At 46.5% G+C, this 14,314-nt stretch overlaps 1 protein-coding gene across 1 annotated transcript; it reads left to right on the top strand.

Annotated features, from left to right (window-relative positions):
• The first annotated feature begins 9,806 nt into the window (after positions 1–9,806).
• On the top strand, positions 9,807–13,162 carry LOC105051319 (peroxisomal membrane protein 13). The gene is made up of 5 exons (XM_010931689.3): positions 9,807–9,983; positions 11,407–11,625; positions 11,716–11,972; positions 12,412–12,504; positions 12,607–13,162. Exons 1-5 carry the CDS (start codon positions 9,965–9,967, stop codon positions 12,820–12,822), a joined length of 804 nt encoding a protein of 267 aa, XP_010929991.1. The 5' UTR covers positions 9,807–9,964; the 3' UTR covers positions 12,823–13,162.
• The last annotated feature ends 1,152 nt before the right edge of the window (positions 13,163–14,314 follow it).

Raw genomic sequence — 14,314 nt, 5'->3', positions numbered from 1 at the left:
TTCAAGATGCTGAGGTGAGCCACGATGTGCAGCGGACCAGCTGGTGCCGGCAGGTAGAAGAGTACAAAGGGAGATTCCGTCAGGCGGCGGACGAGGTGGTTCGTCTCCAGAGGCAGTTGGTTACTAGGGCGCAGCTTGCTAACGCTCAAGATACCGAAGAGCTCCAAGCCCTGAGAGGCACTGTCGATGGGATTTCTGTCTCCCTTGGGGAGAAGACAGCCGAGCTGCAACAAGTAAAAATCCAACTGGGGCTTGAGCGGAAGGCCGTCGCGGACGCAGAGGCGGAGTCCGAAGTTTTGCGGAAGTGGCATCGGGAAGTGGAGGCTGAGAGCCGACGACTTCGTTAGGCGCTCCAGGATATGCTGCAAAAGAAGGAAGAACTAGAGAAAATGGTGGATAGCCTGAGGCAGTCCTGGTTGGGGGATGGAGGTGATCACCCTAGGTTAGAGGGAGCGGGACCTCCTTAGAGTTCTTTTGTAGTCACCCCCCTTTTTGTAGCTGCCCCCCCTTTTTTTTTTTTTTTTTTTTCTTGTCGTTTTGTCCCTCTTTCTTTGGCCGTCTTGGCCCTGTAGTACATATATCGGAAATGAAGAAAAAGCACTTTGTGTTACCTTGTCCGCGCGTAGCACCGACATTGTCGTTCGTTGACCCTTTCTCGTCGTTTGGCCTGTTCGGCTTAGAGGTCGTCGTGGGAAGGGGCTCTTCCCTTCCATCCGATTTCGTCATGTGGCCAAGCCTCGCCACCATTTTTAACCCTTGCTGGCGAAGTAGCGGATGGAGCCCGACTTTCCTAGGAGCCCGGGCGAAGTCTTTCTTGGCGGCGGAGCCCGGCTCCCGTAGGAGTCCGGGCGAAGCTTATCTGGCGGCGGAACCCGGTTCCCGTAGGAGCCCGGGTGAAGCTTACCTTGACGGCGGAACCCGACTCCCGTAGGAGTCCGGGTGAAGCTTACCTTGGCGGCGGAACCCGGCTCCCGTAGGAGTCCGGGTGAAATCTTCCTTGTCGTAGGAACCCGGCTCCCGTAGGATCCGGATGAACTCTTCTTTGGCATAGAAACCCGGCTCCCGTAGGAGTCCGGGTGAACTCTTCTTTGGCGTAGAAACCCGGCTCCCGTAGGAGTCCGGGTGAACTCTTCTTTGGCGGCGGAACCCGGCTCTTGTAGGAGCCCGGGTGAAGCTTACCTTGGCGGTGGAACCCGGCTCCCGTAGGAGTCCGGGTGAAGTCTTCCTTGTCGTGGGAACCCGGCTCCCGTAGGAGTCCGGATGAACTCTTCTTTGCATAGAAACCAGCTCCCGTAGGAGTCCGGGTGAAGCTTCCCTGGCGGCGGGAGCCCGGCTCCCGTAGGAGTCCGGGCGAAGCTTACCTTGGTGGCAGAACCCGGTTCCCGTGGGAGTCCGGGTGAAGCTTCCCTGGCGGCGGAGCCCGGCTCCTGTAGGAGTCCGGATGAAGCTTCCCTGGCGGCGGAGCCCAGCTCCCGTAGGAGTCCGGGCGAAGCTTACCTTGGTGGCGGAACCCGGTTCCCGTGGGAGTCCGGGTGAAGCTTCCCTGGCGGCGGAGCCCGGCTCTCGTAGGAGTCCGGGTGAAGCTTCCCTGACGGCGGAGCCCAGCTCCCGTAGGAGTCTGGGTCTTCCATTTTGCTTGAGCCGGCGCGAGGTTCTCGTTATCAGCCTGGCCTGTGGGGGCGCGTTAGGGCGCTGTAAGGCCTCTCCCCCCTCCGGTCTAAAAGAATCGGGCCTTCAACTTTGCTCATGTCAGGACGAGGTTCTCCTCCTGTTCCTGACATGGCTGTGGGGGCACATTAGGATGTTGCAAGGCCTCTCCCCCCATCCGGTCTAAAAGAACCGGGCCTTTGACTTTGCTCAAGTTAGGGCGAGGTTTTCCTCCTGTCCCTAACAGGGCTGTGGGGGCACATTAGGGCGTTGTAAGGCCTCTCCCCCCATCCGGTCTAAAAGAACCGGGCCTTTGACTTTGCTCAAGTTAGGGCGAGGTTTTCCTCCTGTCCCTAACAGGGCTGTGGGGGCACATTAGGGCGTTGTAAGGCCTCTCCCCCATCCGGTCTAAAAGAACCGGGCCTTTGACTTTGCTCATATTAGGGCGAGATTTTCCTCCTGTCCCTAACAAGGCTGTGGGGGCACATTAGGGCGTTGTAAGGCCTCTCCCCCCATCCAGTCTAAAAGAACCGGGCTTTTGACCTCGCTCATGTCAGGACGAGATTTTTCTCCTGTCCCTAACAGGGCTGTGGGGGTACATTAGGGCGTTGTAAGGCCTCTCCCCCCATCCGGTCTAAAAGAACCGGGCCTTTGACTTTGCTCAAGTTAGAGCGAGGTTTTCCTCCTGTCCCTAACAGGGCTGTGGGGGCACATTAGGGCGTTGTAAGGCCTCTCCCCCCATCCGGTCTAAAAGAACCGGGCCTTTGACTTTGCTCATGTTAGGGCGAGGTTTTCCTCCTATCCCTAACAAGGCTGTGGGGGCACATTAGGGCGTTGTAAGGCCTCTCCCCCCATCCGGTCTAAAAGAACCGGGCCTTTGACCTCGCTCATGTCAGGACGAGGTTCTCCTCCTGTTCCTGACATGGCCGTGCTTTTGGAGGAATCGTATCTGGTCATAATATATCCACGCTAGGTGGGAGGAGCATGTTAGCTAAAAAGAAAGGTAGATTCAAAGCGAAATAGTAAGCGATACATTTACAGTATTCCTGCTCCTTCTTGAGGCCCTCCGACGATGGAGTCGATGGTCCCGATAGGAGGCCGGTCCCCGGGCTGCTCCTCCCTTTTCTGCAGTTCGGGCGGTGGGAGGGCTCTTGGCCGGTCTCCTCTACCCTCAGGCCTGCGGCGGATGAATCTGTCGAGTCGACCTCGCCGGATGAGCTCCTTGATCTCGTCCTGGAGCTGGATGCATTCTTCGGTGTCGTGGCCGTGGTCGCGGTGGTAGAGGCAGAACTTGTTGGGGTTGCGCTTCCCGGGGTGCGTGCGCATCCTCTCCGGCCTAGGGATCAGCTCCCTGACCTCCATCAGTACTTGGGCTTTCGAGGCGTTGAGGGGGGCGTAGTTGCGGAACTTCCCTGGCGGGGAACCCCGCCGAAACCTGTTGTCCGGGTTTCTCTGCCTGCGCGCCCTGGGGGGAGTATGGGCGCGCTTATGTCCAGGAGGGGATCGGGAGCGAGGCCGGGCTTCCTTTGGCCTCTTCTCAACTGCGGGCTTACCAGAATCTTCCGCCTGACGCTCCCTCGCAGTCTCTTCATCCTTCATTTTGAAGGCCTCTTCCGCTCGGGCGTATCCTTCAGCCCGAGCCAGTAGATCAGCAAAATTTCTGGGGTACTTCTTCTCCAGGGAGTACAAGAGATCGTTCTTCTGAAGGCCACCTTTCAAGGCGGCCATGGCAACCGACTGGTCCAAGTTCCGGACTTCCAACGCCGCGATGTTGAAGCGGTTGATGTAGGCCCGTATGGACTCCCCTTCCCTCTGCTTGATGTTGATGAGGGACTCCGAACCTTTTCGGGGACGTCGGCTGCTGACAAAATGGGCCACGAATTGGTGGCTCATTTGATCAAAGGAGAATATGGTACCCGGTTTCAGAGCTGAGTACCAGTTTCTTGCAGCTCCCTTTAAGGTAGACGGGAAAGCCCGGCACAAGATGGCGTCAGGAGCACCGTGGAGCAGCATCATCGTTCGAAAGGCCTCCAGATGATCGATCGGGTCCGACGTCCCGTCGTAGCTTTCGAACTGAGGAAGCTTGAAATTCGACGGGATCGGTTCCTGCATAATCATTTGGGAGAAGGGAGGGTCAGTGCAGATATCCTCACCGTAAGCGGGAGGCGCATGGCGGAGTTTTTCGATCCGCCGGTTCATCTCCTGGAGCCTCCGGTCCAGGAAGTCCTCTCGACTCCGAGTCTCGAGGGTCCTTTGGCAGAACGGGGGCAGGGATCTTCCAGGGGTAGAGTCATGGTCCGATTGAGGGCTCTCTACCTTCGGATTCACCTTCCCGGGAAGGACGGGGCGGCTGGCCCAGGTGGCTCGCCCCACCGCCGGGTCCTGGCATTCCGGAGATGCCCCTTCCGGGTGCGCCGATGCCTGCGGTGGCTGTTGCTGCATTGCCTGTACGGCCTCGACGAGGCCTTTGACCTGCTGCGCCAGCAAATCAAACTGCTCCGCGCCGACCGCCGTCGTCGGAGGGGGAGGAGGAGCTGGCTGAGAAACGGGAGGGGAAGCCGGAGCCTGAGATCTGGCCGCGGAGGCCGTGGACCGCCGGGTGGACGCCCTGCGCGGAGGCATCGGGTGTCGATCTCGCAGGGGAGGATTAGGAGTGGATGACGGAGAGATGGCCGGAAGCGGGTCCGTTGAGCGCTCCTTCAAGAACAAGGGTGCTGCGAAGACACACCCCTTCCTCTAGCGCCAATCCTGTTGGTGCAAAAATCCGCTTGCGTTGGAGAAGCTGGAGTTGGGGAAGCCGCGGTCGCCGCCGGGACCTGCAAAGGAAGTCTAAACCGGAGGTGGGGTTGCTCCGGCAAGACCCTCCGACGCTCAAGTCAGTTCTCTGCCTCAACAAGAATGGAGTGCTCGAACGGAGAATTTAGCAGAGTTTTGAGATAAGGCAAAAGAGCTTAGAGAATAACGTATCTGGGTCTCCCTTTTATAGGCGGGGGAGGCAACAGACTGATGGCGACGTCTGTAACCGCCTGGTAGTGGGCCGCCCATGGTCAGGGGAATTGATTGCGAAAGATAATGGAGCAGACACGTGGCCATCACCTCGACCCGCCACGTGGAATCTGTTGTGAGGGGTGGAGCAGCGTGCGTCGTCAGGAGAATCGCATGGTATCCGTCGTAGGAGGTGGAGCAGGTTCGTGGCCGTCACTGTGGCCTGCCAGGGGATAGTGGAGCTGTGCGGAGTCCGCTACAGGAAGTGGAGCAGGGCGGCTATGGCTACTGCGGCTTGTCAGGGAATGATGATACTGCGCAGAGCCCACCACAGGAAGTGGAGCAGGGTCGTGGCCGTTTTGAGGGCCTGTCAGGGGGCGTGGATCTGTCAATTGAAGCTTGGTAACGGCCGGAGCCCGATTTCAGTTGCGGTCCGGGTGAAGCCCTCCTGGCGGTAGGGGTCGTGAGCGGAGCCCGGCCCCCGTAGGAGTCCGGGCGGAGCAGCAGTTGATACTGAGAGCGGAGCTCGGCTCCCGTGGGGGTCCGGGCGGAGCTGTGCTGATGTCGCCGGTGGAGCCCGACTCCCGTAGGAGTCCGGCCGGAGCTGCACTCGTTGTCGGAGGTGGAGTCCGGCTCCCGTAGGAGTCCGGGCGGAGCCGCACTTGCTGTCGGCGATGGAGCCCGGCTCCCGTAGGAGTCCGGGCGGGGCTGCGCTGCAAACAAAGTTAAGGGTGAAGTCCGGCTCTGATAGGAGTCCGGATTGAGCTTACCAGCGGTTGATACTGAGAGCGGAGCCCGGCTCCCGTGGGAGTCCGGGCGGAGCTGTTCTGATGTTGGCGGCGAAGTCTGGCTCCCGTAGGAGTCCGGACGGAGCTGCGCTGATGTCATCGGTGGAGCCCGGCTCCCGTAGGAGTCCGGTCGGAGCTGCACTCGTTGTCGGCGGTGGAGCCCGGCTCCCGTAGGAGTCCGGGCGGAGCCGTACTTGCTGTCGGCGATGGAGCCCGGCTTCCGTAGGAGTCCGGGCGGGGCTGCGCTGCAAACAAAGTTAAGGGTGAAGTCCGGCTCTGATAGGAGTCCGGATTGAGCTTACCAGCGGTTGGTACTGAGAGCGGAGCCCGGCTCCCGTGGGAGTCCGGGCGGAGCTGTTCTGATGTTGGCGGCGAAGTCCGGCTCCCGTAGGAGTCCGGACGGAGCTGCGCTGATATCGTCGGTGGAGCCCGGCTCCCGTAGGAGTCCGGCCGGAGCTGCACTCGTTGTCGACGGTGGAGCCCGACTCCCGTAGGAGTCCGGGCGGAGCCGCACTTGCTGTCGGCGGTGGAGCCCGGCTCCCGTAGGAGTCCGGGCGGAGCCGCACTTGCTGATGTCGATGGAGCCCGGCTCCCGTAGGAGTCCGGACGGGGCTGCGCTGCAAACAAAGTTAAGGGTGAAGTCCGACTCTGATAGGAGTCCGGATTGAGCTTACCAGCGGTTGATACTGAGAGCGGAGCCCGGCTCCCGTGGGAGTCCGGGCGGAGCTGTTCTGATGTTGGCGGCGAAGTCCGGCTCCCGTAGGAGTCCGGACGGAGCTGCGCTGATGTCGTCGGTGGAGCCCGGCTCCCGTAGGAGTCCGGCCGGAGCTGCACTCATTGTCGGCGGTGGAGCCCGACTCCCGTAGGAGTCCGGGCGGAGCCGCACTTGCTGTCGGTGATGGAGCCCGGCTCCCATAGGAGTCCGGGCGGGGCTGCGCTGCAAACAAAGTTAAGGGTGAAGTCCGGCTCTGATAGGAGTCCGGATTGAGCTTACCAGCGGTTGATACTGAGAGCGGAGCCCGGCTCCCATGGGAGTCCGGGCGGAGCTGTTCTGATGTTGGCGGCGAAGTCCGGCTCCCGTAGGAGTCCGGACGGAGCTGCGCTGATGTCGTCGGTGGAGCCCGGCTCCCGTAGGAGTCCGGCCGGAGCTGCACTCGTTGTCGGCGGTGGAGCCCGGCTTCCGTAGGAGTCCGGGCGAAGCCGCACTTGCTGTCGGCGGTGGAGCCCGGCTCCCGTAGGAGTCCGGGCGGAGCCGCACTTGCTGATGTCGATTCCGCTGTGGGTTCCGGCTGTGGGTATTTTATAACAATTCATTGGTGTTGAGACTATTTCATCCAAATCTACAGATAAGCAATGGATACATGGTGTTCGTGGCCATGATCCATAATCTGCTAGAAGGCATTACCCATGACCTGCCCCATTCAGACTATCGTGGCCTTCATGAAAGCTAAATCAACTAGGTTTACCTTTTATTGTTTCACTTTTATGGTGAAAGTGACCAAACTAACAAACTGCCTTATAGATCAAGCTGAGGTCAGTAAGAAGGAAGTGATATTGAGGTCGGTAACCATCCGATGTACTGCATGTGCCTGAGGGTGTAGCTATTTCTGCTTCTCGATTGATGATTTGATATGAAATAAAGTCCTCTTACTAGAGTTTTCCAATGGGAGGATCTTTTGATGCTTAAGTCAACCAAAATCTAAAAAACAGTAAAAGAGAAAAAGAGGAATGAGTAAGAATAAGAACTATAGAATGACTTATATGAAGATCCCCTTCTCCTCCTATTTATAGAGAAAGTTCGATAGCTATTACCAAGATAAGTGGGACATACAGTAATTACACAACAATGACTATATTCATGATTAAGTGCTCAATAATGACTACCCATGTGGTCTCATGGTTATGGCCACTTTAACTATATAATAATGATCGAGCAGACATTACTACTGTTATCAATCTCAGGCGAGCACACTTGTGCCTTTAGTTCATTCACGTCCAAGGTGAATAAGGTCGAACATTGCCGAGGTGACACAATTTTGGTTATTACCAAGGTCAGACGAAATATCTGCCACATCATATACTATAATATATTTATTTGAGAGTAGGTTTTTCTTTCTTTATGTTTCTCACTTCTATTTTGGATGATCACCCTTGACATTAAATAATAATAATAATAATAATCATAATCATAATAATAATGGTTTTGTCAACATTACAAATGCAGGTGAAGAAAATCCACATTAAGAAAGAATTTTTTTTCCTTTGCAAGTGTGGAAGAAAATTTCCATAAAAGAAAATTTTTCATAATTAACATTTTTTCTAAAATAATTAATGACTTTCTAAAATAACTTTTTCTAAAATAATTAAGAAGTATCCCAGTCAAATTCAAATTTATTTCAACATTTTTTTTCTACATACGTTGAATTAGTTAATGACTTTCTAAAATAAATTTCTTAAGAGAAAAATTTTTGTAATTAACATTAATTCATTAACATGACTTCCTAAAATAATTAATGGCTTTTAAAATTATTATAAATTCAATTTTTTCTCTATTTGAACAGACTCCGCATAATCAATATTTTTTTATATAATTAACATTAATAACTTTCAAAAAATATAAATTTTATTTTTTAAAAAATAATTAAGAAGACTTCCAATTAAATTTAAATTTATTTCAATTTTTTTGCGCTGAGAGTAAGGAGGAAAATATGCTGAAAAAAATTCCCTTAGCATGCATGAAGGAAAATTGTCTTGAAGGAAAATTTCATAATTAATGACTTCCTAAAATAATTAATAAATTTCTAAAGCCTCTTTAAATTCAAATTTTTCCCTCTATATGCATAGACTCTAAATGGATAATATTTATTCTAAAATAATTAAGAAGATTTCCTCTGCAATTCAAATTTATTTCACTTTTATATGAAAATAAAAATGTACAATTATAAAATAAAATAATAAATAATTTTTCAAAAAATATAATGAAAAATGAATTATTAAGTGGAATGTATTTAATAATTCAAGAAAATAGAGGAGAACATTTTCTTTAGCCTCCCACTTGCTTTAGTCATTGCGATATATTTTTTCCAATATACAATGGTCTCTAACATATTTGGATGCTTTATAATATTTAGTTTTTATCTCTAGATAACTTTCACTTTCATTTTTTTTTTATTTCAAATTAGTTTTCTACTTTCTTTTCTGACTTTCATGAATTTTGAAGAGGGGTTAACTTTTCTCTTTCTTTTCCATTTAATAGGTAAATAAATGGTACAAAGATAGATAAAGTATAGAGATATTGATTGTATGGGTATATAACTTTTTTCTTTTTATAATCATACAAGTATAGAATATGTATCACACAGTTTGAGAAGAGTCCATAATATTTCAAAAAAAATATCCAAGTGGATGAAATACTTTTCGTAGGAAGGATTGGACAAAACTAGGTACTCAAAATTTACTCATTACATGAAATAGCATATGTAGTAACAAACAAAAATTAAATTTATCCTATGAATAAAGGAATCTTGGAGGAATACTTGGATTGGAGATTATTATCCTCCTTTTTACTTTGAGAACAAGGAAAACCTTCACATGTTTACTTCTGAACTTTCATAATTTTTTATTGGATTTTTAGATTTTTAAATATAAAGCTAACAAAGAGAGAGAAAATATAGATGGTAATAGAATCGGATAGATAAAGTAGATAGGATGGGTTGATAAGTCGGATTGGATAAACAAGATGCATCGCATCAGATTGGGTTGGATCTATAACTATAATTAATAAGATTACAATTGCTATATAAATTGGAAAAGCTTATAATTTTCTATAATTTATCTAATTTTTTATTTAAATCAAGCAAATTCTAGTATACATCTATAACTATAGTATATTCTAGTAAAAACTAATTTTATATAAATTGAATTAATTATGGGCTTGAAAATAAAATAAATAAAAATAATCGATTGTTGTGATTTTTACATAATATTATATTTTCTCAAATTCAATGATAATATATTTCTAATTAAAGATGGAAGAAATGATCAAAATGAACAGGATTGGGACGACGAGTAAATCGAGATGGGTGTGAATTAGAATTATATTATATCGGATCAGATTTAAAATATGATATATTATTATTTATAGTCGAGTCAAATTCATTTCAAATATTATATCTAAGATTTATAAGTAGATTAGTTAAAATTTCTAGAATGCTGACTGGATTGATATTTGATGTTTAATATTGGCTAAAATTGCCAGGTGCGAAATTGGAGGGAATCCGGAATCTTCTCGACCCACCCCTCCCTTGGACCAACACCCTTTCCCGAACGCGCTTTCTCTCCCTTCACTGCATCGGACCTGCGTTGACCTTGACCTCGCCCTCTTCCTCTTTTTTTCCCCTCCCACCAACCTTTCGCGGAGGCCGCGCGGGTCGTCAGGCCCCTTCCAGCCTTTACCAACCCTCGAGGAGATCATATCAATCTGGCCGAGAAATCCTTCGAGCCCTCAAGAGAAGAAGATCCAATCCAAAAAATCCAATCCCACCATGGCTTCCACCAACTCAGGTATCGGTTTGCGTGAATCCGAATATTTTGCAGATGTTTGGTGTAATTTTTTTGCTGGATTGTTTTCCTTTGAGTTTCGATTCTATCGGTTTGTTGTATGATTTTTGATGGATGATAGATCAAAATATAAGATATTGGTTTTCCACGTTTTTCTTTTGAATTTGGGGAGTTTTATTAGGGGAAGCTTAAATTTCTAACGAGGAGCCTTGTTTCTGCAACTTCTGCAACTGATTTGGAAAGAAGGATAAGAGACGGTGGATTGTGAAAAGAAATGTGAGGTATAGGAATTTTACAATCTTGGAGGTTTGTGTGGATGCTTAGCGGCTGAATTTGTGTGGTATTCCAAAGATGGGTAAGGGTTTACACCATAAAGCAAGCAATTTGGTCGAGTAGAGGAGGTGAAGGAAGGGAGAAGTTGGAGAGGCAGTTAAAATTCCATGAGTTTTTTTAGGATTCTGGTATTTTTTTGTAAATGTAATATGTCGAAGCATATAGACTTCAATGCGAATATTGTCTTCTAATCCCTTCTTTTTGTGCCTTATTTGGTGATGAGGTTTGGGAATCTTGTGTTGCCTTTGGCTCGCAATGGATTTCTAAGCAAGCACCTCCTTCCACCAATATCCTTTAAAATAATGAAAAAAAAAAAAACAATCTCCTTCATCAGCATTTTAGGGTCTTAATGATCCATGCATGGCTATCTGCTTTAGCAAACAAATTCAGGAAAGTATTAGATGCTAAGAGTAAGAGTTTGGCCTTTTCAGGTAGCTGATAAGAAAGCCGGATGCACCCAACCCATGCTGCCGGAATCAGAATTGAATAGTAAATCATAGGGTGTTTTATATTAGATTAAATCACGGGTCATATTATTTTTATTTTTCTGATATCTTGCAAAACATTTAGAGAAATAAAAGATATGTCAAGTTGAAAAGTAGATGAATTAAGAATAGGAGGCTATGCAATTCCAGTTTCCATCATAATAAACATATACATTGTGTCTAATGAAACAAACATCATATCTAGTTATTCAAGATAATTGTTTATTATCTTTTTAGGTAGGATAATTTAAAGAATATTTTAACAAACGGATGCAAAATTAAAAAGTTTGCCAGTAGATTGGATTTCCATAGACTTCAAATCTTCTGTTTCTTTACTTCTCATTTTTCTTCAGCAAAAAGAAAAAGGAAATAAATCCACCTACTGCTATTCTAATGTAATATTTTTTCTTATAATTTTGTTTCTCTACTTTGCATGCTACACATTTGTTGGACTACATGAGTCATGCAAAGAAGGCTTCAGTTTTTGCATACTGTTTAAATTCCAAGACTAATATAACATTAGGAGATTTACTATTGATGGTAGTTGCAAAAAATGAGGTTGATGAAAAATGCAAGTTCATCTTGACCATCGAGTTGGACATTTCCAGGTGCAACTCCACCTCCAAAACCTTGGGAACAAGCAGGGAACTCATCTGGTCCTGCACCTTTCAAGCCGCCATCATCTGGCAGCACAAGTGAAGTAGTTGAAGCATCTGGGACAGCAAATGCAGGAGAGATTGTTCCAAATGCTCAGAGGAATACTTCAACAACAAATACTCTTGGGAGGCCTGTGCCACCAAGGCCATGGGAGCAAAGTTATGGGAACAGTTAGGGGCATTTTATCTTGAAGTCATTTTTCTATTAACAAATTTATGTTCTATATAGTTCACGTTGTGATTTTAGCTTCCTGAACACAGGCTATTACAACTCAGGCCATGGTTCCAGCTTATTCAGTCCATATAGTACACTTGGTGGTTCATATAATAGTGGCCTTTATGGAAATAGCATGTACAGAAGTTTTGGAGGTTTTGGAGGCAACATGTATAACAATGGATTTGGTGGCCCATTGGGTTCTTATGGGATGGGTGTTGGTGGTCCGTATGGCAATGAGGATCCTAATAACCCATATGGCCCTTCATCACCTCCAGGCTTCTGGATATCCTTCATTCGAGTGGTAAGAGAAATCTCTCCGTTATGAGTTCTCTTTGTATGTATGTATGAATTTATATATGTATATATGTATATGTGTGCGTGTGCGTGTGTGCGTGTTTGTGAATTTATATATGTATATTCATACATATATGTGTGTGTGTGTGCACATATAAATGGACTATATATATATATATATGTGCATACATATAGATATACACATCTATATGTGTGTGTGTGTACAAAATATGCATATGTAAATGCTCCACCAACATTCGACCAACTTACAAGTAAACTTGTAAGTTCCCGCTTTCATAGATGAAGCTCAAGTTGGAATTCTGTAAATCTGACATATTTTGCCGAAAGATGCTATATATTATATCCCATTAAGGACGTCCTTCCTTTTTTTGGGGTACCATCTTTCCTGGTTCATTATTTGAGTTATTTTGTGACACTGATGACAGATGAATGGAGTTGTGAACTTTTTTGGTCGGATATCAATCCTTATTGATCAGAATACTCAAGCCTTCCATCTGTTTATGTCAGCACTTCTTCAAGTACCGTCTAAACTCAATTTACTCTTGCTCTTGCATCTCCTTCCTTAGCCATGCTTAGTGTTCACAGATTAATTTTCCTTTTTTTTTTTTTTCTTTTTTCAGATCATCGACCGTACTGGCTTATTATATGGTGAGCTTGCAAGGTTTGTGTTGCGGTTGCTGGGGATCAGAAAAAAGCCAAGAAAAGACCAAAAACTGGGATCTTCTGAGCTTTCTGGTAACTCTCAAGTGCCGGGACAAAGGTACATTGAGGGCCCTAGAGATGCTAGTGGTTCGTGGGATAATGTCTGGGGAGATGGTATCAGAGGATCCAGCTGAAACAGGCTTGGGGTATGTAATAGAGCATGGAATTCATAAAAGTGATTTTTGATGCAGCCATGAGTAAAGGTTGTGATGCATGTTGAGAGGTATTGGTTATTGTTTCTAGTCTCAGGCATGTTCGGATTACAATGGTTGTTCAAGTAAGTGATTTCTACATATAATCTGTATGGGAGTAAATTTTCCAACTTGCTGGGACAAAGATCCATAATTCTGCTGTTCATCAGTCAGTTTCTTGCTGATAAATTATATCAGTCAGCTGTCAGATGTGCTCTGTGATTCTAAACAGCCAATATCTGTTACTTCTTAATTAGTACATTCAGCATTGCACATGCTTCAATTGCTTTTTGGTGGCTCCTGTTACGACCTTACAAAGTAAACCATCGCAAATCAAATAGTCATTTAATTGCTCCCAGAGGTTTTGTTCTTATAGATCCCTGGTTTATGTATGCTGAACAAAGTTGACATTCATTAGATTGGTATTTTCTGTTGGGCTGTTGGTCTTACTTTCCCTTGTCATGTGATCCATGAGTGGAATTTTTGATCGTGTGATGCAGGAGCCAAGTTTTTCTTGGTGGATTGAAGTGGCTTTCTCTGGTTTAGGTCTGTAGCTAATTTGTTGCAATAGCCTAGGCACTTCCATTTTGTACCTCAAATGTTGGTTTGTCTCTAAGTTCTGAAAGAGTTTGGAAATGACTGCTTAAACTCGTTCGTCGATAAAGTTATCATTTCTCCGGAAAACTACAAGCTGATTTAAGAATATAACAGCACTGTCCGGTGTCAGCAAAGGTCCAAACCCTGTCCAATTTGTTGCGAACACTTAAAATAATTCAATTTGTTCTTAATGTATAATAATAAGACTCACATTTAAACAGTCATGATAGAGAAACCAATAATTGCATTTGACGTTGGTTTTGGGACTTGAATAGGTATCAACTGCTGATATGGCAGTCCAATCTTTTTTACCAAGGCATAGACCAAATGGATGATAACTCCTGGGATTTCCGTCAAGGGAGTACTATCGATGTGGTGAGAAAAGCTTTGGGCAGCCGGTCTCTTTATATGTCCTCAAACATAGAATTGTAGAAGAAGGAACAAAAGGTGGAAGCCATTTTGAAAGAGGACTCAACTACTCAACATACGGATCAACTGATGGGCTAAGTTGATCTTAAGATGACAAGATTCATTATTATCATCCATCCAAGCTTTTTTGAAATGTAGGGTAGGTAATAGAGCACTGTTCTTAAGTTGGAGGTTCCACAAATGAATTTAGAAGATTTACAACGGGCTATCAGCTTGATATCAACTCTCTCAACTGGACAAGAAAAATTTCTGACCAAGGCAAATTTAAGCAATGAAAATCCTGCTTTGAAACCTATGATGTCAGCCCTTCAAAATCAATGTGAAATTCTAACAAAGGCAAATGTAAGCAAAGCAGAAGCCTTACATAGAGCCCATTTTGGTAAAGCCTGTATGATGTCATCCCTCTAAA

Source organism: Elaeis guineensis, chromosome 9 (genome assembly GCF_000442705.2).
Source record: "Elaeis guineensis isolate ETL-2024a chromosome 9, EG11, whole genome shotgun sequence".
Taxonomy (NCBI): Eukaryota; Viridiplantae; Streptophyta; class Magnoliopsida; order Arecales; family Arecaceae; genus Elaeis; species Elaeis guineensis.
This window is presented reverse-complemented; position numbering and strand designations above follow the sequence as displayed.